The following is a 21,387-nucleotide window of genomic DNA, read 5'->3' as shown; positions in this document are numbered from 1 at the left end:
GCGCTGCCAACGTTGATTGGCGGTTGGCACCGAGTGGGGAGAGCTGCCGCGTGTGAGCTCCGGGGGGCGTGGACGCCGATTGATATTTTGATTGATATATCTTAAACGAGTATCGATTCTGAACATACATATATAAATCTAAGATATCAACACATATCACGCCACAGAAAGTTGTAAAAAAGCTGTTGTCCAACAGTCGAAGCCGTGTAGTGATGAAGTGAAAACCCTCTGAGCTGGCACCGACGCTCCCGAGAACAAAGCGGGAGAGCTCCTCTGTGATTGGCTACGAACTCGCGCCCCGCCCCTGGCTTGGCGTCGTTGACCAATAGCGAGCCGGGGGGAGCGCGAGGAGCAACGTGACGCGGGAACGCGGAGCTCTGTCGGGGCCGGGCCATGTCCGTGGCGCTGGGCCGCGCGTCGCTGGCGCAGGCGAGAAGCGAGGCGCAGAGCGACCCCCCCGCGCGGGGAGCCGTGCACCGCCTGCCGTGCCGCGTGCACTGCACGGGGCCCGCGCGCGTCGCCGCCTTCTTCAGCCCGGCCGTGCGCACGGGAGACGGCGACGGTGAGGGGCCCGGCCACCTCCGCATTTGGGGGGGGACGTGGGGGGGGGGACGTGGGGGGGGGGGGACGTGGGGGGGGGACGTGGGGGGGGGGGACGTGGGGGGGGGGGACGTGGGGGGGGGGGACGTGGGGGGGGGGACGTGGGGGGGGGGACGTGGGGGGGGGGACGTGGGTTGGTGGGGGGGGGACGTGGGTTGGTGGGGGGGGGACGTGGGTTGGTGGGGGGGGACGTGGGTTGGTTTGGTGGGGGGGGGACGTGGGTTGGTTTGGTGGGGGGGGGGACGTGGGTTGGTGGGGGGGGGGGACGTGGGTTGGTGGGGGGGGGGGACGTGGGTTGGTGGGGGGGGGGACGTGGGTTGGTGGGGGGGGGGACGTGGGTTGGTGGGGGGGGGACGTGGGTTGGTGGGGGGGGGACGTGGGTTGGTGGGGGGGGGGGACGTGGGTTGGTGGGGGGGGGACGTGGGTTGGTGGGGGGGGGGACGTGGGTTGGTGGGGGGGGGACGTGGGTTGGTGGGGGGGGGGGCGTGGGTTGATGGGGGGGGGGGACACGTGGGTTGGTGGGGGGGGGGGACGTGGGTTGGTGGGGGGGGGAACGTGGGTTGGTGGGGGGGGGACGTGGGTTGGTGGGGGGGGGGACGTGGGTTGGTGGGGGGGGGACGTGGGTTGGTGGGGGGGGGGACGTGGGTTGGTGGGGGGGGGGGACGTGGGTTGGTGGGGGGGGGGACGTGGGTTGGTGGGGGGGGGACGTGGGTTGGTGGGGGGGGGGACGTGGGTTGGTGGGGGGGGGGACGTGGGTTGGTGGGGGGGGGACGTGGGTTGGTGGGGGGGGGGACGTGGTTTGGTGGGGGGACGTGGGTTGGCGGGGGGGACGTGGGAGGGGAGGGACAGTGGGGGGGGGACAGTGGGGGGGACAGTGGGGGGGGGACAGTGGAGGGGGGGGCAGTGGAGGGGGGGGACAGTGGAGGGGGGGGACAGTGGGGGGGGGACAGTGGGGGGGGAACAGGGGGGGGGACAGTGGGGGGGGGGACAGTGGTGGGGGGGACAGTGGGGGGAGGGGACAGTGGGGGGAGGGGACAGTGGGGGGAGGGGACAGTGGGGGGGGGACAGCGGGGGGGGGCAGTGGGGGGGGACAGTGGTGGGGGGGGACGTCGCGACGCTGTTGTCGCTGTCACCGCTCTACTCGGCAGAACTCAAGACGTCGTTCCGCGGTCGGGAGCTGAAGGGCCGCGCCGTGCCGCTGCCCCCGGGCTACTCGGGCGTGGTGGTGCGCGAGGAGTCGGCGGGGACCTCCGTGCGCCACGAGGTCACCACCGCCACCACCACCACCGCCACCACAGCCGCCACCACCACCACAGCCACCACAGCCACAGCCACCGCCGCCACCACCACAGCCACAGCCACACCGCTGCCGTCGCGTGCGTCCGGGGCATCCCGGGACCCTGCCTGGAGGAGAACCCCCATGGCCGGGCACAGAGAGAGCGTTCACGCAGCCGTGCCTATGGGGTTGTTGTGGCTGTTAACTTTGTGTGTGAGGCCAGCAAGAGCCATCGCTCCCGTGTCTGGTTTCGTGGCATTCGTCTTGTGGGCACCACGCGTTGAGTGGTTGCAGTCGATAGGAATCTCGGCTCCGTATCGTGAACTTTACGAGACAGATGCTTTGTTGTTGTTGAAGCAGGCAGGATGCTATTAGTTTAACACGTAGGCTTTCGCGACCAATATCCATGATACAGGGTTTTTTGGTTAGATCGCGTAAATGTTGTGGATTTGCTCTCCAACACCGGTGTGCTGTACCAGTGTCGACTTGGCATGTTCTGTTGACGTGCCAAACCTTACTAATTGGCCGTGGCGGGTTTAACGACACATTTTCGCGATCCAACCCAAAAAACACCTTATGGAGTAGAATAATTAGGTCTCTCTACGGTAAGTATTCTATCACTATCCTAAATTTCACACTTAACTTACAATTTAACAATCTTTGAAACAGCGTATTCAACCAAACCATGCGTTGTTTTAACCGACCGTTTGCGTTGCTTTATATAGTTTCCAAATTTTGCTAAACCCTGTTTGATTTAGTGCGATGTTCCATCTCTCTGTATCCCCTGGTATATCTGTGTTAATTCCCCCTACTTAAGGTCTGTATATATATCTGCGGTTGTTTCCTCTACCTGATGATGATTGCTTGTGTTGCGATCGAAACGTCGTATGCTATATAATTTTATTTTTTATTATTTCTACGTGACTTTACCGAAAAAAAACAGAATAATTACACAGTTCGTGTTTCAAAGGGGATTGGCTTTTCTGCACCAAAATTTGGTGCCGTGGTGCCACCTTGCGGAGTTCGTGCCAACGATGGCGCTTCTCGTCTCGCAGGATCGCAGGGCCACGGCGCTGCGAGCCTTCTCGGCCATCTCGCACTGGAACCTGGAGACGGCTCCCTCGGGAGACGACGCGCTGCCAATGGCCCTGGGCTGGCCTGCGCTGGCCGATGCGGTAACCGCGCTAAGCTCGCCCTGCGACCCACACCACCACCACCGTGCGTGCGGAGATGCTCTCGTGAGACTTGAGCCGAAGCGGCTTTGAAATTTGACACATTGAGAGCAACTTTTCAAATTGGGTACGTTGCAAAGGAATCCTTTGCAACAAGGGGCACGCACACCGGCCCGTGTGTTCCTACATGTCCACATTTCCCACCCGAGAGGAGTGGATGGGGCCGCGTGTAACAGCCTGCGTGTAACAGCCTGCGTGTAACAGCCTGCGTGGTCTTTCTCCCCACGAGGACCATTCTCAGTGACCGCACCACTTGAGGGATTTTACAATGCTCTTGATATTCAGATCCATCGCCGGACATTGCACATTGGCAATATTCCTCAAGGCTTTTGTTTCAGTGAGTGAGCAGGACCACGCAGGGATCGTTCTTCCCATTGCTGACCTCAACAGTGCTTGTACCCACTGAGGCTCAGCTCGTAGTGGGATATCTGTTGACCGCAGTGCGCTAAGGCCACAGCCTGTGTGTGTTTCTTAGGATTTACACAAATGCGATGCTGGCTGATGGTGATTGCTATGCTGCTGGTTATTTTAGCGACCCAAACGGGTGCCACGCAACGGGAATGTTTAAAATTATTTCTAAATGGTGTCTGTTGCAGATTCATGGATCAGAAGACGAGGACGACTAGCGACGGTGGACATTTCGTGACGGGAGTTAGTGTTTTTATACAATAAAAGCATTAAACGTTAAAGTCTAGGCCTGTGTTATCTCAGTATAGTTTGACAATGCATGTGTGATAACTGCCTCCAAGACCAAATGAATATACGGCGATGTCTTTGAGTACGGACTGCTTGGAAAACCAATTCGAGCGTCGACAACGGAGTCCACAGGATTTCTTGCGATGTGCGGCCATGCAACAGCAATTCGTACTGCACTGTACATAGATGGAATGTACGTTTAAAGCTTAATAAAGAGTCAAGCGGTGTTGAGTCTGCAGGCTGGGACACACAAGTGACATGCCCAAAGGGATGTGCGTAATAGCCCTGATCCAGGTCTGTCATCACACCGCCATCTAACACGTTCACTCCAGAGTTACATTCCCGATGACAGGACACGCAGGGCAGAGCGGTGGATGGGTGCTCTGCGCTGTCAGCCCAAGTTCGATTCCCAGCCACGGCCTTCATCGGTGACGAGCGATATCCGAACCAGTCCCGGTTTCTCCTTCACCAGGCCGCAGAGACCAGCGTGGTGAAGTATAGTCAAGCTACGCTCGTAACTGACGCCGTGCGGGGAGGATATCATCCAGCAGTAGAATTACGAAAGGGCTCGGAATTATAATTACTGACGGGCGCACAAACCACACGAGGACAGTGCCCCGGTGCTCGCACCAATGTTCGTCTGTACGCGCCGTGTCGAGTTGAACTGAGATGTTATGACCTGCACCAGACCCCTACCTCTAGTGTAACCTGCCTATGAGTGACACATATCGTACTCCGGCTATTAATACACGCGATGCATTAATGATCTCATCCTGGAGTCTAACAAACCAAATTTAGCATGGCTTTAGAATACAGTAGAGTATGAAATTGGGATATTTTAATGCTAATACAGTATTTTACTTTCGATGCCGTTTTCCTTAAATTTTCATTACATTTTTATTGGCATTTTACCACCCTTTTGTAACTGGGATCTAGGGCTGGGACTGCCACCGTCAGCGTCAGTGCCCAAACAAAGATGCATCAAGGCTTATTCAATAAATCCCGACCAATGGTTTGCAGAAGCCCCATTTGCAGATAAGATGAAAACTTGACCTCCCCACATTCCCTTATCAGATTTCAAGTGTGGCAGAACAGAAATGGTGAATTTTCACGTGCCCTCAGCCCATGGGCCGATTTATTTAAATTTGAAAATTATGAAGAACAAGAGTGGAAATGAATGTAAAGGCGAGAGAAATGGATGCAGCTCACCATGAGCAGCGACAGCAAATCTGACGAATGTGGAATCGCATCCAAGCTATCCTGAACTTTCTGGAAATCTCGTTTGAAGATGTCCATTTCGAAACAATATTGAGCTGGTGCCAGATGCGACTCGGGCTTGTGATCGACACATTCTGTTCTGAACCACACACACTTGATTAAGTTATTGAGCTGAGACCTGGTTGTGTGTGGGACTGGAGCATCAAGAGATTATATCGGGTTGGTCACGGTAAATACGGCTGCTGGATTCAAACTGCGAACCTCTGCGATGAGCAGCGAACGCGCTATCGCCGGGCCCCATCGCGGCCCCGAGTCGGATCGCCTCCCCGTATGTGGAGCCATGCTATGGCTGGATGGACGGCCACCGTCCACGGGGAAGCATCTCCAACCGGTGCAGAGCGCATCACCACCATCCTCCAGACTTTTCAGTTTAGGGGCAACGGCGATCCTGCCATCGTCTCGTGAACCAACTCGCCCCTCAACGCGCCGCTGCGCGCACGTCGAATGATGGGTGGGGGGGTTATCTCGGCTTTGTGATGATTACGAGTTACCGATTAAGGAATCACTCCAGATGACAAAAACAAAACGCGTCACTCATTATAACTATACTGTATTTCCTTTCAAAAACGAAAGACATTACAATAATTTGTACAATATCTTTAAAAAAAGTATCCAATAACATACTATATGGATCTTTTTAAGGTTTAGTATTTTGTATGCTGCAACCTACTAAATGTTATAACACTACGACAGCTCAAATGATTTACACACGGTTTACACACACGTCCAAGGCCACAGGCAGGCTAGGAGAGCGCCCCCATGAGGACCCTTCAACTTCACTCAAGTAAAAGCAGCCCTAACAAAGCAGCGAATAGAAACATTGAGTTAGTACGATTCACACTTTCAGGCATCGTTTCAAAGAAAGAAGGTGCTCAAGCAATAAGCTATCAAATACGGAGTAACGAGCAAGGCGTTTATTGTCTGCATCCTAGCAACGTTACAGCTTTCAGCGAATGAAGTAGGACACACCCTTCCAGAAGGCAACACCCTCCCTCTGGCTCCCTGAAAAAGCACTGACCTAAAACACCTCCTACCCTGCACTGCATAGAGGCCAGCTGTGCATAGAGTTAAAGCAGTTTCAAGAACAGCACAACTTACAGTATGGTTTTTTTTACAGCAGCTGGCAGAGCTCAAGTCAAATCATAACGCAGATCTGCAACGCACCGCAACCCCGGAGACATTTAATGACCCACGCGCGCAGGGAGTGCCGGCTGGTCCACAGCCAATGGACAGCTGGGCTGGGTGGGGCGGCCCTGCCCAAGCCTGCGCCACCATCTCTCCTCCTCCTCCACCCCTGTTCAGTGAGCAGCAAACCCAGACTTCTTCAAGTTGAAGTTCGACCAGTTGACAGTGAGCTTCTGGCGGTTTTGTCGAGCAGAATCCATGCAGAACCTGCAGCAGAGTTTGAGAATAAAAAAAAGGCTTCAGCTCTTCATACGAAAACGAGCAAACAGTAAGTGATGATTTTTTATGGCCAATGAAGAGCAACTTAGATATTTAGTGTGAAGTGAGTTAGCCATTCAATTGCTTTGAGAGTCAACTGCAGATACACTTCCTTCAAATTTCTACTTGAGGAAGTGCAAAGTTATATGATCTATATCCCATATTCATGGATGAGATCCAGAAAGCTGATTTGGAAACACGGCACAAAGTGTCACGCGGTGAGATACAGCATTAGTCAATCTACATTTAACTGTCCACCACGTGCTATTGACCCAACGGTAACATTTTCCTATAACTTAACATCTTGCATAAGTACCGATTTTAATAAATGCACTGTTACATGACTTTCCCGTTGTGATAGCTATTTATTTACCCACAAGAACATGTAAATGGACTCCAGTCTGAGCATAATCAACGATTCCATCTTTACTTAGAACGTTACCTTTTAAATCGCTCCACCTCTCGCTCGGTTTCGTCCAGGTCTCCATTATTCAAATCAATGTCTTTTGGAAGAAACACATCATCTGAAAAATAAAAACACAGTTAACAAGGTAATTCCAGAACAAGATTCACACGTTAACTTTATTGTTGTAACCTGCTGACCCGCTTCTACTGTACATCAGATTCCTCCAAAAGGATTCCGATTCTAACTTGAGTCAAGTTGAGGGATGGGGCTACAAATAAGAATCATAATCTAAAACAGGGGACCTCACCTCGAGGTCCACGGATCCCACAAGAGGACCACGGAAGGTGCAAGGGGTCCTCCCCCCCCCCCCCCCCCCCCCATGAACGGTCACAAAAATGCCAAGGCCAACTGCCAGGGTTATTCCTGTGCCAGGGTCAAAACCCCTCGCCCTCCGCGGTGGCGGCGACTTGACGGGACGCAGGTGGGAGCTCTAGCCGGGGTAACGCGGCCACTTCCACATCGGCGACCGCACCAAGAGGCTGCCACACGGCCACCCCAATTAGCGCCCCCTGCTCGGATGGAGCCCCCTCCCCCACGGGCGCCCACGCATTTCCTGGGTGGCGCGCAGCGTCGCGTGGGGCATCGTGGCATGAAAAACCATGCACACGTCCACACAATCGCGACGAGATCTGAACGTTCAACCAATTTAACGTTTGTCTTTTTAACCTATAGTTGTGGAGCACAGGCCCAAATGCCAAGTGGCCCGCAACGAACACCACCATGGATGGTGTGATAAATAAAAGTTAACGCACTTGTTGAATGAATTTAGCAAGCTTATAAGAACCTGGGATAAGGTATTATGGCGGAGGGAATTCTCGAGTCGGGCAGTAATGAAGGAACAGGATCTCGCTTGTTACACGCAACGAATCACCTTGACATGCGTGTCATGCCACACACGAAGCAGTGCGTGATGCAGCAATTACACAGAGGGGATCTAGGCTTGAGGTTCACCTTACATGTCCTACGGAGGTACACGAGGGTGCTAGTGTCAACTTGTCGAATGAGATGAACCCGCTCATAGGCATCGCCAAAGACGTGCGTCGCCGTGCCACAATACAGATACTGCCTCATTACGCTGATAAGGCAGTTACAATTATTGTTGATATCTGTGATTGAAGAAAACCTTAAGTCTATAGAGGATATTAACAGCACAAATGTGGTGAAATAATTAACGTGGCCTGACCAAAACATCAATTCACAAATCATAAAATTGAGCACCTTCATCATTAAATTTAATCTTAATTGTATAAACGTGGAAGCAGAGCGCCTGTGCGAAACGCTTGAAAGCAGATTCCATGTGGCGCTGCTCACCGATGGAAGGGTTGAGTCTCTCAGACTTTTTTTTCTTGTTCTTCTTGCTCTTGTTCTTGGGCTGAGGGGAGTCTGCTTTGCCATTAATCTCCGGCGTGTGCTGCTCGTCCGCCCCGTGCGGCTGGGGCTCGCAGTGCGGCCCGCGCGGCCCTTCTTGGCCGCTCGCCTTGCAGGGAGCGTGCTGCTCTATCTTGTTGTAAGTCTGCAGGGGTGCGTTTTCCATCTTGCCATTCAGTCCTTGCGCAACGCCTGCCGTGTTGCCGCTCTTCTGCGATCCGTTCTCTGACGTGCCACTTGCTTTGCGCGCGGTCGATTCAAGTTTTTCATTGGTCTGCAATGATGCGAGTGCAAACTTTTCATTGTTTTGCACAGCCACGTGGGAGTCAGTCACTTTGCCATTTTGTTGACAAACTAGGGGCTCTGTTCCCTTGCTGCGCTGCACCTCTGCTGCCCCCTTTGATTTGGCATGGAGCTCCGAGGCCTTGCCCTTGGGCTGCAGAGCATCTGGCATGGAGTAGCTCGCGTGCTGACACGCGCTCTTCGCGACGGGGCATTCAACTGCTCTTCCCTTCAGCTGCGGCGTGTCAGCAGCCGGCTTGCCTCTTAATGGAGGGAGTTCAGACCTTTTGACTTTGGGATGATCAGGCACCGCAGGCGGAGAAACCTGCTGCTCCCGATGGTGAACGTCGTGCTTCTGTAACGTACAAGACGGTTCTCCTACCAATGTAGAATCGGATATCTTTGTGCAGTTCATTTCCCTTTGAACTCTTCTGTGGTCAGATGCCAGATTATGTTTATTTACGGTTTCTTGTTTTGACTCCACTGCATTCTGCTTGTGCTGTCGCTTTCCCAACTCCGCAGGTTTTTGATCGTGAGTACCACGTGCTCTCTCCTCGTGTGCGAACGTGCATCTTTTGACGGATTCTAAAAAAGTCTGAGGTTCCGCATCTGAAGTCTTTATCACTGACGCACCGCTGCTGTTCTTCTCATAGCTAGGGGCCAGCGATGGGTCTGCCTTTCTAATTGCTGTAGTTGACCGCGCATCTTTGGACTCGGACAAGCCACCGGTGGACGCCGAATGAGTAAATTTAGTAGCCTGAGCTGCGTGCATGTTGCTAACTGTGCTAGCCAGAGTGCAGTTCTGAAGCAGCAAGTCCGCTTGAACGACGGGCGGCCTGGCGGGCCTCTCTGTGCTGAAGTGTGAGGGAGGCCTGCTCGTGCCGGGGAGCCTGGCGGGCTCTGGCTGTCCCACGCCGAGCTTGCTCTCTGTGCGCTGAAGTGTGCTTCTTCTCTGCTGGGCATCCTCCTCCACCACAGCCTCCTGCTGCAGCTGCTCCTGATCCCCACGCTCCTTCAGCTCCGTCTCTTGCTTGGCTCGTTCTTCCATCTACAAGACACGCACAAGGCAACATATGACGCACTCAGTACGGACTCGTGCAACGCATGCGTTATAAACGGCATTCATGAGCTGGATGGATCGACGCATCGCAAGGCTGCAAGAGATGGCGACGGCCTACGGAGGGGGGGCCTTCATCCAGCAGTAGAGAGATCATGGCTGACGATCACCACCGTCGTGTTTTAAGTTGTTCAACACTGGCAGCTCATTTCCTTTGGCACACGGGTATTATCGGAATGTATTCCCAGACGACAGGAACAACACGTGGGTGGCTGTGAAAGCGAGCGGTAAGGGAGGGGGGCGGGCCTGCCTTGCGCTGCTTGTGGCGGGCGCGCTTAGCAGCACGCGCCGTGTTGCCGGGCTTGGGCTCGCTGCTGTTGATGAAGCTTAGCAGCTCCTCCACCTTGCGAGTGTCGGCCTCCTTCTTGGGGGGCGGGGGGGGCTCCCGGCGGGGCGGGTCTTCCTTGCGCTTGGTGAGGCGCAGCCGAAGCTTCTCCCGCATCTCCGCGTAGTTCTTGCTGGTCGGGGCAACCGGGGGCTGCAAACCGCGAAAGGGGTTGAACGCGAGATCATCACAGACAGAAATGGTGCTCATTATGCCGACAACGGTATGTGTTCTAAGGAAGCTGAAGACATCTCTTCACTCTCTTGATATGAAAAAAAGCATTATTATTTTTATAAAGGCACAACCGAGAAACAATTGCGTGCTATTGTATAGCACTGGCAAAGCCATCCGTGGCAATGTGGCGGTTCAGATCTAATTTGCTAACTTGGACGAATTCCTGCTCACGGGGGAACCTGTCCCCTGCCTCTGCTGGGAACATGAACGACAATGTTTATTTAAACATGAAGTTAGAACGCAACACGTGCAGAGAGGGAAATTTGATGTGTCGTCTACTCGAGTGTCCTCACCCCTCCGTGGCCAAAGAACTCGCAGTAGCAGCAGTCGCAGTACTTCCCGTCCCGCTGGGAAGTGGAGGTAGAGGTACTGGAGCTTTCATCGGAGCAGCTATCTTCATCCTGGGACTCCTCGGTGCCGTACGTGTTCCCATCCGAGCAGCCAACGCAGTTTCCCTCGCTGAAACACGCGCCGCAGACACGGCAAATGAAGCATGCGTCCCCGTGTCCATGTGTCCGGGGATGCGCTGTCACGCGAATCAGCTAGCTTCTCCGAACTTTGTCTAAATGTTAGAATGCTTCTGTTACGTGCAATTAAACTTACTGAAGCTTTTAAACTGCTGTCCGATTAGGATTTTTAAGAAACAAAAATTTCGGCGGCCAGCTTATTCTCCTCTCAGCACTTCATGCCTCGCCCATCGCCCTCCCACCGATGTCCTCTTCTTCCCCCCCCACCAATGTGTACAGATACTACTGACTATTGTTTGTACGGTGTGTTGGCATATATGCCTTTGGGGGGGGGGGGAATTCGACACTTTTAAACCTGCGCGATCAACTTTCTACCCCCACATTTTGGGGGGTCCACTTTCTAAAACTTTTTGATTCAGGCCTTCTAAACCGCTCTTATAATTGAGTTGATAGACAAGCGTACAGACAGTTCATAGATAGCTTGCGCTCATTGCGGTTTCACTTACACGTGCCATTGGTCAAAGGTGTGATTATGCACTGTACGTAGGCGGTCGTGGTGAGCGACAAGGTGGCCGTGGTGAGGGAAGGCGGTCGTGGTGTGAGAGAAGGCGCATCTCTGCAAGGGTCTGGCCACCGACCTGCACGCGCTGGCGACGCCGTGCAGCGCCTCCACGTGTCCCCCGGGGGCCTTCCCCGAAGGGCACGCCCCCCCCAGGTGATGGCTCACAAAGCCGGGGGCCGCGGGCGCCTGCTTGGGGAACGCCGGCGAAGCTGCCGTTTTGGGGAAGGGTGCAGGCGAGACGGACTTGGGAAAGCCGCTGGAGGGAGGGGGCGGCTTTGCGAAGGGAGAGGCCGAGAGAGACTTGGACTGGCTCGCTGGCGCCACGGGAGACGGTGGCTTCGAGCACGGTGCCGCTTTCGCTGCGCAGGACGTGGGGGTGGTCTGCGGGTGACCCAAGTGCGTCGCTGGGGGGTTACTTGACAGAGGGCCTTGCTGGAAAGGGGATGAGCTGGAGATACCAACAGGGCTGCTTCTGACAGAGCCTGAAAAAGAAGAATATGTTTCTGCTGTCACACTCTAAGCTCTTGTAAAAGCATTGGCAGCAAGCATGATGAATTAACTCAAGATGAAAAGTTAAGTCACAGATGGAAAAGCATTCAAGCACTTTTTTTTACTATCCAGATACTTTGTTGTTATTAAATATTGCTGCGGCAATGGGAGATGCAATTAAAGCTGCCCTTACCTTTATGGGCATGTCCATTGGGCTGCTGCAGGGGGGCTGGTTTGGCTGGGAGAATGGTATGGTGAGCATTGCTCGAGTAGGATGCCAGGTCTAGGTGCTGCTGGCCTTGTGCGTGTGACGGTTGTGTGCCGTGTGTAAAGGGGTTGTTATTCTTCTCACTGGGCGCCTTGCAGTCGGTCGCAGCATGCCCTGCAAACACAAGCCGGCATCCGTTAGCCACTCCAGTCAGCATGCCCATGCTCCGAGGAGCTTTTTGGTGGTCTCCCGCCAGTGGTAGAAATTCCACGTTATTATGACGAGGACCAGTCTCCCATACAGGACAGCCCCCATGCTGACTGTATTGGCACCAGGGGCTGAGTACACCCCGACCAGATTGGCGTGAATGAAACTCCGATTGTAATACCGGTCCCTGTCGCGCAGCCACCCAGCCAGGGGTCCTCACCACCCCCTGCTCGAGAGTTACATTCATGTTTCGGCGGCAACCAACTCCAGAGACTACTTTTCCAACAACGCATGGATGAGATCCAACACACGATGGAAAGATGTACAAGCAAAGCTTACACTTTACTAGAAGTGTCATCGACGAAACACAAAGTAGCATGTTTTTTATTATTATTCTATTGAATCAACAAAGTGTGTGCAAACAGCAGCAGTACCTGTGTCTGGCAGCACTCCGAGGGTCCCCGCGAGCAGCTCCGAGGCCCAGCTGCCCGTGTACCTGTGAGCCGCCAGCAGCTCCGTGCTCCACTCGCTGCTCGCGGCCACGGGGTACGGGGCGGCGGTGGCGCCGGCGGCCGGCTCCACCACGGCCGCCCCCTCCAGCCCCAGCCGCAAGCCCTGGTGCTTGCAGCTCTGAGGGAAGGCCGGCGCGCTGAGGTTGAGCAAGCACTGTGAGAGAAACATCGACACCGCTCAATTAGCGTCGGCATTGTTTAAAGGCTTCTTGCTTTCCAGCTGTTAAATTGTCGAATTCGTCATTTGTTCTATTAGGCACCTCTACTCCATAGCCATTCAAAAACATAACTAGTTGTTCCTGCTTTACAATATCACTATATTAAAATACCACTATACTCGACAATATCACTATATTGTAATACCACTATACTCGACAATATCACTATATTGTAATACCACTATACTCGACAATACCATTATATCATGAACCAGGCACAACGGGAAGAACATGCAAACTCCAAATATATCGACCCTGACGATGCCTATGTAGATGGAGTTCGCGTGTTCTTTTCCCATGGTCGCGAGAGTTTTTCTCCGTGTTTCTCTGGTGTTTCCCTCCACAATTAGACTCAATATGTGTTTATATTATTTGGCCGCTACTATAAATTCCCACGCGTGGTGATGATATCAGCCACTTGAATAATGCAACAATAAGTCTATCAGTGTTGTTTGCTCAAGCCGGAGTTGTCATGCATTACACCAACACGCCGCACAGAGATCGCTCTGGGCAACGCGTGGGCCCACCTTGTTGGAGGCCGAGGTTGCTGAATAGAGAGCGGAGCTGCTGGCTTGAGATGGTGGGTACACGGCAGCAAGGGCTGAGGCTGGTGGCACGGGCGGTGCCGGGTACACAGGATGCGGCAGGAAGGGGTTGAGGTGGGAAATGTGGGCGAGGGGAGAGGGGCTGGGATGCAGGGGCAGCTGCCCGTGTATGTGGGGGTACAGCTGCAGCGTGGGGTGATGCGGTAACTTGTCAGCCAGGAGTAGCTGCTGGCCGCCTGGCAGGGCTCCTGAGGGCAACGCAGGAGCCAAGCCCCCCACCTGTTTACAGAAGTGACACTCGCAGCTCGCAGGCACTCCCTCCCCTGCCTGCAACAACACACAACAACAATCGCATGACGTCACACAACTACAACAACCGCCAGACTTCAGCATGCTAACAAGTTGTATGTTAAGAAGTTGAAACTGCCAGATGACAGCATTGTGATGCACGGGTTATAAAAACAAAGCAGCGTTTTGACCGTTGAAAGAATAAAGGCCATGGTTTTCATGCACGATAACATAATTGTTTTCTCAGGGATAGTTCAATATTTTCAAAGTGTGGACAGGATGTCAATTTTTACATGCCACTCACTTCAGATGGAGCAGGTTAAACGAATGTTACCTAAATAATTTAATCAGATGTACCCGTGCCCTATAGTGTACTGTTTGTACACTCGTGAAATATTGTAATGCCTAAACAATTACAAGGACCAAAAACGCAACACATTCATCAATAATACTGCCTTAAAAGGAATAATATAAACATAAAAGGTGACTCATATTCTTAGTTTTTTCGGTAAAGTCACGTTGAAGGGAAACAACAAAATAATAATATATATAAAACGATAAAAAATTCTCACGACGTTTCGACCATAACTCAAACGGTCGTCTTCAGGTGTGTTGGTTTGCATACATTTATTTTTAAACGGCGCATTTATTTATTTATAAAAACGTTAGCGCTATGCGCAACGATTTGGCAGTTTATTTAGGACTAGTCCATCTATATTCTGAAAAGAGGAGGGGGGAGACGAAATGTTTTATAATGTATGCTGTCTGAAAGCCACTGTAAGCGTGAACAATCAATTAAGACCTGAAATGGTTTATCAAATCTTTCCAATGATTGCTAAGATAGAATCCATCTTCTCGGTTGAAATTGTCTCTGTGCTTGTATATGTGGATAGCCTCATGAACGAATCTCTCATGGAAGCCAGATGGCTTACAAAGAACCTCTGTCTTGGAAAAGTCAATGGCATGTGAGCCTACTGAATTAGAACAATGATCTGCCACGGCCGAGGTGTTGGTCCTACCGTGTTTAAGGTCTGCTTTGTGTTCACGAATGCGGTCCGAGACATGGCGTTTGGTTTCTCCAATGTAACTACTACCACAGAGGCAACTTAGTTTGTAGACACCAGGGTATTGTATGTCCGGAATCACATCTTTTACAGACGGAACAAGATCACGGATTTTATGTAATGTGTTGAAACGGACCTGGATCTTGTGTTTATTCAAGATTTTGGAGATCTTTTTTGTGATCCCCGCAATGTAGGGTAAAGTGATGGTTTTGAAAGGCTCCTCAAGAGGGTTCTTCTTCATGGTTTGAGTGATAGCTTTGCGGATTGTATAGTCGGAGTAACCATTAGCCCTAAGAGCTTGGTGTACGTGCTTGAGTTCACTGCTTATGTGTTCCTGGTCGGATATGCATTGGGCTCTATGATACAGAGTCTTGATGAGAGAATTCTTCTGTGATGAATTGACTTTACCGAAAAAACTAAGAATATGAATTACTGCAGTCACGAAAGCTTTAAATCAAAATATAAAAGGTGACGATCGGGCAATGACCATTCTTCATTATGTGCATAGGTGGCATTTTCTAACACGTGCGAGTGATGGTTGTGTTGAGTTGTTTGTTATTTGTGCCTTGCACCACTGCCAATTCAAAGTCACGAAAACATTTTCTTGTAAAATTCCACCTTGGTATTTGCACATCCGTTCACAGAGCACAGGTGCACACAACATAGCCCGCTCCATCAGCTACTGTCGGCATGCAGCCTGGACTAGACCAAGCCACTCGCAGCAAGACGGGCAAGCTTCATGGGGTTAAATTAACCACACGATTATGCGCAGGCCTAATTACAGCGTGCAGAGGCACTTTTTGAATTGACCTTGCCACGACCACTGCTGGGGGCTTACAGAGTGATTAAGAGCCAAAAAAACCTTATATAACTGCGTGATGCTTGAATTAACGACCACTTTCTAACTCCCTTAAAATTTTCACGGTGTATTTCGTGGCATTTTCAAAGGTTCATGTCCGGCAACTGCAAATTCTGAAATAAAGAAGCTCATTAGAGAATGGAGATGTGAAAAAGTAGAGGCAAAGGGAATAGTAGATGAAGGTAATTGCAAAACAACAATCCTGCGAATTGTGCTTAAACAAAACCCTTGGGACCACTGCACTGTGGCTGAGCGCGCCGCCGTCTCAGCGGAGACGATGCCAAGCAGGCACGAGAGCCGAACGACGCGGCCTACAACATGGCAACGTCTTAGCCATGGTAGTTCCAAGTGTGCGGAAAATAACGAACGTCAACTCAACCATCGTCTTATACGATGGTGGCGGCGTGTGCACTAGTGCACGTTGGCAACAGCAATGTCTGGGGGCGAGCCTAATTCCTGTGGTGGGTTATTGCACGACGTGTGTTAGTCCTACATCAATTCTTACAAGCAGCAGCAGTGCTTTTACGAGGTGGCAAAACTAATAAATAACGAAAAAATATCACTCAAAACCGCTCTACTAATTTCTTTAGAACCGATTTTTGTGTTTCGTTTGTTGTCCTTAAGAATTCATGAATTTAGAAATCTGCGGGAGCGCATGCCGGGAGTGCTCATGGCTCTGCTGTCAGAGGAGAGCGCGCCAGGCCGCTCCCACAGTTCTTTCGTGTTTCAAGCAAATATTGAAGAATTGCCAATGAGCCACGTGTCTATTGTGCCACACTTGAAACAGCCGCCCGGAGAACACGCCTGGCTCGTGAGCCGTTGCGGTTGGGTCGCAATTGCTGTATTGTGTCAGTGGTTGCTATGGTTGTGTTTAATAAGGTCGTGGAAGTACACGTAATCGGAGGGTGGCCACAACATTGATAATGTTTACAAATTCTCATGTTCCAGTTCATACCCATTGGAATCCTTTTCAATGTTTATATATTTTGTGCACAGTTTTGTGTGATGCAGCGGCAGATATTTAATTTAGTTCCTTATTTAATACACTTCACAAAACAGTCATCTTTGCAGAGTTGTGGAGAAAGTAATAAAAAAGATAAGCAAACAGGTCTCCCTAATACATCTCTTTCCTGAAAACTTAGTGAGGCTTCCTTGGGCAAATAAGCAGAATCATAATATTCAACGCACAAATTAATCATCCCAATGGAGTCCACAGCTGAAAGAGGCACCCAAAGCACAAAATGGCAGGCTTCACCGTACAAATACCCAAGCGGGTGTTTGTGAGAGGCAGAGCTAGCTAAATAAAGACTGTTACCTCGCGACCGGGAAACCCGACTGTGAAGAGCTCCTGGCCGTCCTTGTGCTGCGCAAAGGCCACGGGGAGCCCGCCGCTGGTGCCGTGCAACGGGCCCCCCCCCGGGTACTCATCCGGGACCGACAACTGACTGGCTCCGTACTCGCCGACGTCTGGCGAGAACTCTCCCTCATCCTCGTCTTCGTCCTCCTCATCCTCCTCGTCCTCCTCCTCGGAGGTGCTGCTGCAGCTGCTACTCTTCCCAGAATGCTGCGTCAACCACAGGTGAGGGGCAGCGCAGGGTCGGAAAAACAAGCACTGAAATTAAACATTCTATTCTCATTACACATTGTATAAAACGATCAAGTAAATTATGCTTTGCGCCCTGTAAGTGCGGAGTAAAGGAACACGCATGAACATGTAAGTTGCACCAAACGAGTGGCCACCCTGACTTGAAGTGGCGGCGGTGTGGCCGGCACCGTTTCCTGGCCGCCCGTCTCTATTGCCGCATTCCCCACGTGTGGGCTGCACTAGCAGCAGGTAGTAGTTTATTTAAAGCCGAGTGAACACAGTGGAGGCTCAGGACAGATTTACACCACACACCGTTGTTATCCATATTGGAAATAGACCTCAGCCTATGAGGATTGCAGCAGTGCACCTACCACTGTGGTGTATGTATATATACAAAAACAAATACAACGTTCTCCCATATACCCTTTAACAGACTGTTGAGGCAAGTGATGTAGGCACCTATGAAGGCAGGCAAGGCAGAATGGGCTGGCTGACCAACACCACGGCCAGCCACGTGTCTCCCCAGTGTCGATGTTTTCACACCGCACCAGGTCCTCATTTAAGGCTGAGTCAACGCAGGGGACCGGCTCAAATATTCGCCAATGTTATTTGGTCGTGAGTCCAGTTCATAGCAGTGTGCTAACCTTAAAGTACCGCTCTCCGTAATGTACATATACAACAAAGACAAAGACCCCGTATAGTCTTAACAGACTGTTGGGGCAAGTGTTGTTAGTGAGCACATATATACACACACGTGAAGACCACTGACATACACAGACAAATATATATACACACATGCATAATCAAATGTATGCTATGGGTAGAGAAAACTGTCTGTTGTTGAAGTGGGTATGCAACAAGACAAAGATCCCCCCCGCCCACCGTACAGCTTCAGCACTTGGCCCCAATAGTGTGGACACACGACGTACCACCGCTCGCTGGCATGCAATCGCCACAGAGACGGTTCACACCGCCGCACAGCTGGGTCGGCTTCACGTCTTCGGGAGGGCAGGATATTATTTATTTATTTATCTGGGAGACTAAATATAGCCCCACTGAGGATTAATTGGGTTACAGCAACAGAACGAAATATTTTAAAAAATGTAACAATTCTAGACTTTATACATAACAGAATGGAGCTGTGGGGCGGCTGATCAGTGGAGAGCGGGTGGGGGGCCTGATGTGCAACGCTACTGCTGGGGCACAGGAGGTGAGCTATGCCAACGTGCAAACACACGTCGCTCGCTGCGGAGAAGACAGGGTGAACAGTAGCAGCGTTGTGACCGACGTAAAGGAAAATGCAGCCCAAACAACGTTTCGCCTTGTCAGACGAATACCTCAGCCGTAACCCAGGCTGTCCCACACGAGTCTGAAGCTTTCATTAATGAGGACAGAGAGAATTTCATACCACAGGAAAATGCTTTGCTGTTGTCACCGCAGCGACGTTGCATGCATGTGTGTATGTCGAACTTCTTTCGCACCGTACATACCCAACCGTGCACGAGAGAGAACGAGGGTGTTGCCGCAGTGACCCCATCATGATTTTTAAAAATTATGATCGAAGCTTAACACTTGTCAACTGACCCGCCACCCTGTGTGTGATTTTGTTTGGGTTCCATCTTCCTCCGACGTGCACCGATTTACCGGTGCGCGTATTTAGATTGAGCTCAGCTTCTAAGGCTCACCTCGTCTTTGGAAGCGAGGTTCTCCCCGGCACCATTGAGGACGGTGTGGAGGCTGCCGGTGCCCAGCTCCACCCCCGAGTCTGGGTAGCTGCACAGCGCGTAGACGTCCGCCAGACTGTCAGGGAGTCCTGCCACCTCGGCCTCATCTCTGCAGACACGGAGCACAATGCAGACACACCCTCAGGAAGTGACAAGCAATAATGCCCCCTGCTGTACACGGGTACTGCAGTGTGGGATGAGCATCAAACTTAACAGCCAAAGCACGTGTGTGGGCCTTAATATGGCACCCAGAAACACGCACTGCTCAAAGCAAGTCTATTGCTGACAATATTGTAAAAACATCTAAGGAATCCATACTCTCTGGTTCTTTCAGGAAAGTCACGCAGATAGAAAAAATAATAATAGAACACGTTTCCGTCACAACAGAACCTGCTGACGGACGCTTGTGTTGGTCGTGTTGCGACCAAAACGTCGTGTTCTATTATTATTTTTTCTATCTATGTGACTTTACCGAAAGAACCAGAGAATATGGATTACTGCAGTCAAGAAAGCTTCAAATCAAGATCTAAGGTATAATGTCAAAAATATTATAAAATATCTCTGTAAAATACAAAATGCTTAAAATAATATCAGACAACACAGAATGCTTCTGTGAGAGACTAATTATGACAAACGAGAATATATTCATAGCAAAATAAAAACCGACTGATTTTCAATACATTCCATGTGGAGGTTATAACAGTGACAATCTCATACTTTTGGTATTTGTGCCATTCACATAGCACAAGGCTATCATGATGGTGCGAGTTTTCAGTCTGCGGTAGTATCGCAGTAGGGGGCAACGTTGCGCTCTGGGTAATCCACATCGAGTAATTGCGTAATTTGCGGGTCATTTTTCTAATTTGGACCATGACTCTGGCTCACGTTGGCCTCATCGTTTCGAGTGACAGCAGAGGCTCTTTAACGCCGTGAAGCAGTCGGCACGTGTTTATCGTTTGAACACGCCCGCAGAAATAACTGGAAATTCAAACCCCAAACCTCTGCAACGATCGCACCACCGCCAGGCGGCATGCAGCACAAACATGGAGGCGATACCGGCGAGGGCGCCGTGCGCTTGGCTCGTACAGCTCGGTGAAGTTGGCGTCGGGATGCTGCCGCGTGAGGGGTGGAGTGCTGGGCCCCGAGTCGCAGTCGGAGCTGGAGGAGGAGATGCTGGGGGCGTGAATCTCCGACAGGTATTCCCTTGCCGTGCCGCTCGGCAGCGCCAGGGAGTTGAGGTGCAGGCTATCTGGCAGCGTGGGCTCCATGAGCCCGCAGGTGAGCATGTGCGAAATGCTGCACTGGTCGCACGTGCACCTGCGGCGGATCACAACGGAGCCATTCTCAATGGCCGCACTCCACATAACCGTAATGTGCTGCCAGGGTGCATCGCACGTTGACTTGCAAGCAATGGTGAATCACTTTATGGCTAAGTTTTATGATAGTGCTATCAGCGCACACGAATAAGAGCATTTCTCACAGTTACGTGTGAGATTTATCACAGATAACAGAAATTACCACTGAAGTTAAACTGGTGTAAAAATCAGCTTTAAAAAAAAATCGGTTGCAGAATCACATGATAAATAAATATACAGCAAACATAACGAGAAATGGTGAGGATGACGTGTTTAAGGACAGGATGACATGTTTAAATTGAAAACACAAAATACAAAACAATACAGTACTTAAAAAACACGTTTGGAACAAGTTGGCATCACAATCCATTAAGAGCTCTCTATTTATCCTGTGGTTATGTATTAACTTCAGATTGTAAAACCATATCGGATTTCATTTTATCCACACTATAAAATGTAGTTAGTCAAAATCAGAGTGATTGTTGCTGGTTCAGCGCGGAAGTTTTGTTGTTTCTCTCGCTTTGCGCTCCTCCTCCACCCCCCCAGGAATTACACACAGACACAAACCTGGCAACGGTGGACCTGTGGACAGCCTGTATAAATCCCAACACGCATCATGGGAAAACCCAATCCTGGCCACTCGCCTGCATGTGTACACCCTTACCGGGCACTTACTGCGCACTCAGCATTAATGCAGTGGCATTCCATTAGTAGTACGCACGACTCGCCACCAAACAATCACTGTAATCCTTATCAATCTTGGGACAGCAGATTACAAAAGTCAACAAGAATAAACAATAAAATGGTTTCATACAGAATATTAAGCAAAAGCCATATCACCGGAAAAACAAATAAACATAACCGTGGCCAGCGAGCTGCATACATCTCTGAGGAGTAGTTGAAGGCCAAGTTCTTAAGGTTTGGGGACCATTGGTTTTGGGGCAGCACGTGGTCCACAGCATACATTGTCTAGGAATGGTAATGGCA

At 51.2% G+C, this 21,387-nt stretch overlaps 2 protein-coding genes across 3 annotated transcripts in view; one reads left to right on the top strand and one right to left on the bottom strand.

Moving 5' to 3' along the window:
- The first annotated feature begins 41 nt into the window (after positions 1 to 41).
- Positions 42 to 4,030, top strand: RNASEH2C (ribonuclease H2 subunit C). Its single transcript, XM_032950238.2, has 4 exons — positions 42 to 562; positions 1,749 to 1,864; positions 2,932 to 3,051; positions 3,705 to 4,030. Exons 1-4 carry the CDS (start codon positions 394 to 396, stop codon positions 3,732 to 3,734), a joined length of 435 nt encoding a protein of 144 aa, XP_032806129.2. The 5' UTR covers positions 42 to 393; the 3' UTR covers positions 3,735 to 4,030.
- A 1,586-nt stretch (positions 4,031 to 5,616) lies between these two features.
- The window catches only part of FAM193A (family with sequence similarity 193 member A), a 50,813-nt gene continuing 35,042 nt past the window's right edge, over positions 5,617 to 21,387 (bottom strand). Inside the window, exons 10-21 of one of the 2 annotated variants that reach the window (XM_032950221.2) lie at positions 20,102 to 20,362; positions 19,007 to 19,154; positions 17,052 to 17,300; positions 13,508 to 13,852; positions 12,685 to 12,916; positions 12,029 to 12,217; positions 11,423 to 11,828; positions 10,611 to 10,776; positions 10,009 to 10,236; positions 8,303 to 9,689; positions 6,968 to 7,049; positions 5,617 to 6,474 (exon numbers count right to left, since the gene is read on the bottom strand). In XM_032950221.2, coding sequence (XP_032806112.2) covers positions 6,381 to 6,474; positions 6,968 to 7,049; positions 8,303 to 9,689; positions 10,009 to 10,236; positions 10,611 to 10,776; positions 11,423 to 11,828; positions 12,029 to 12,217; positions 12,685 to 12,916; positions 13,508 to 13,852; positions 17,052 to 17,300; positions 19,007 to 19,154; positions 20,102 to 20,362 — 3,787 coding nt within the window. In that variant the 3' untranslated portion in view covers positions 5,617 to 6,380. The remainder of the gene's footprint in view (positions 6,475 to 6,967; positions 7,050 to 8,302; positions 9,690 to 10,008; positions 10,237 to 10,610; positions 10,777 to 11,422; positions 11,829 to 12,028; positions 12,218 to 12,684; positions 12,917 to 13,507; positions 13,853 to 17,051; positions 17,301 to 19,006; positions 19,155 to 20,101; positions 20,363 to 21,387) is intronic. The other variant, XM_032950222.2, reaches the window with a different exon arrangement.

This window comes from Petromyzon marinus, chromosome 9, assembly GCF_048934315.1.
Source record: "Petromyzon marinus isolate PM22_M1 ecotype Great Lakes invasive population chromosome 9, UKy_Petmar_22M1.pri1.0, whole genome shotgun sequence".
Lineage (NCBI taxonomy): Eukaryota > Metazoa > Chordata > Hyperoartia > Petromyzontiformes > Petromyzontidae > Petromyzon > Petromyzon marinus.
The sequence above is the reverse complement of the archived record's forward strand: the minus strand, read 5'-3'. Positions and strand labels throughout refer to the sequence as shown.

What these genes read in the sequence shown, in the direction of transcription:
- RNASEH2C (XM_032950238.2), top strand. Translation starts at nt 394, where the DNA reads ATGTCCGTGGCGCTGGGCCGCGCGTCGCTGGCGCAGGCGAGAAGCGAG. An exon ending in GGACCTCCGTGCGCCACGAG is followed by an intron (nt 1,865 to 2,931) that starts GTCACCACCGCC and finishes CTCGTCTCGCAG; the next exon opens with GATCGCAGGGCCACGGCGCT. An exon ending in GGCCTGCGCTGGCCGATGCG is followed by an intron (nt 3,052 to 3,704) that starts GTAACCGCGCTA and finishes TGTCTGTTGCAG; the next exon opens with ATTCATGGATCAGAAGACGA.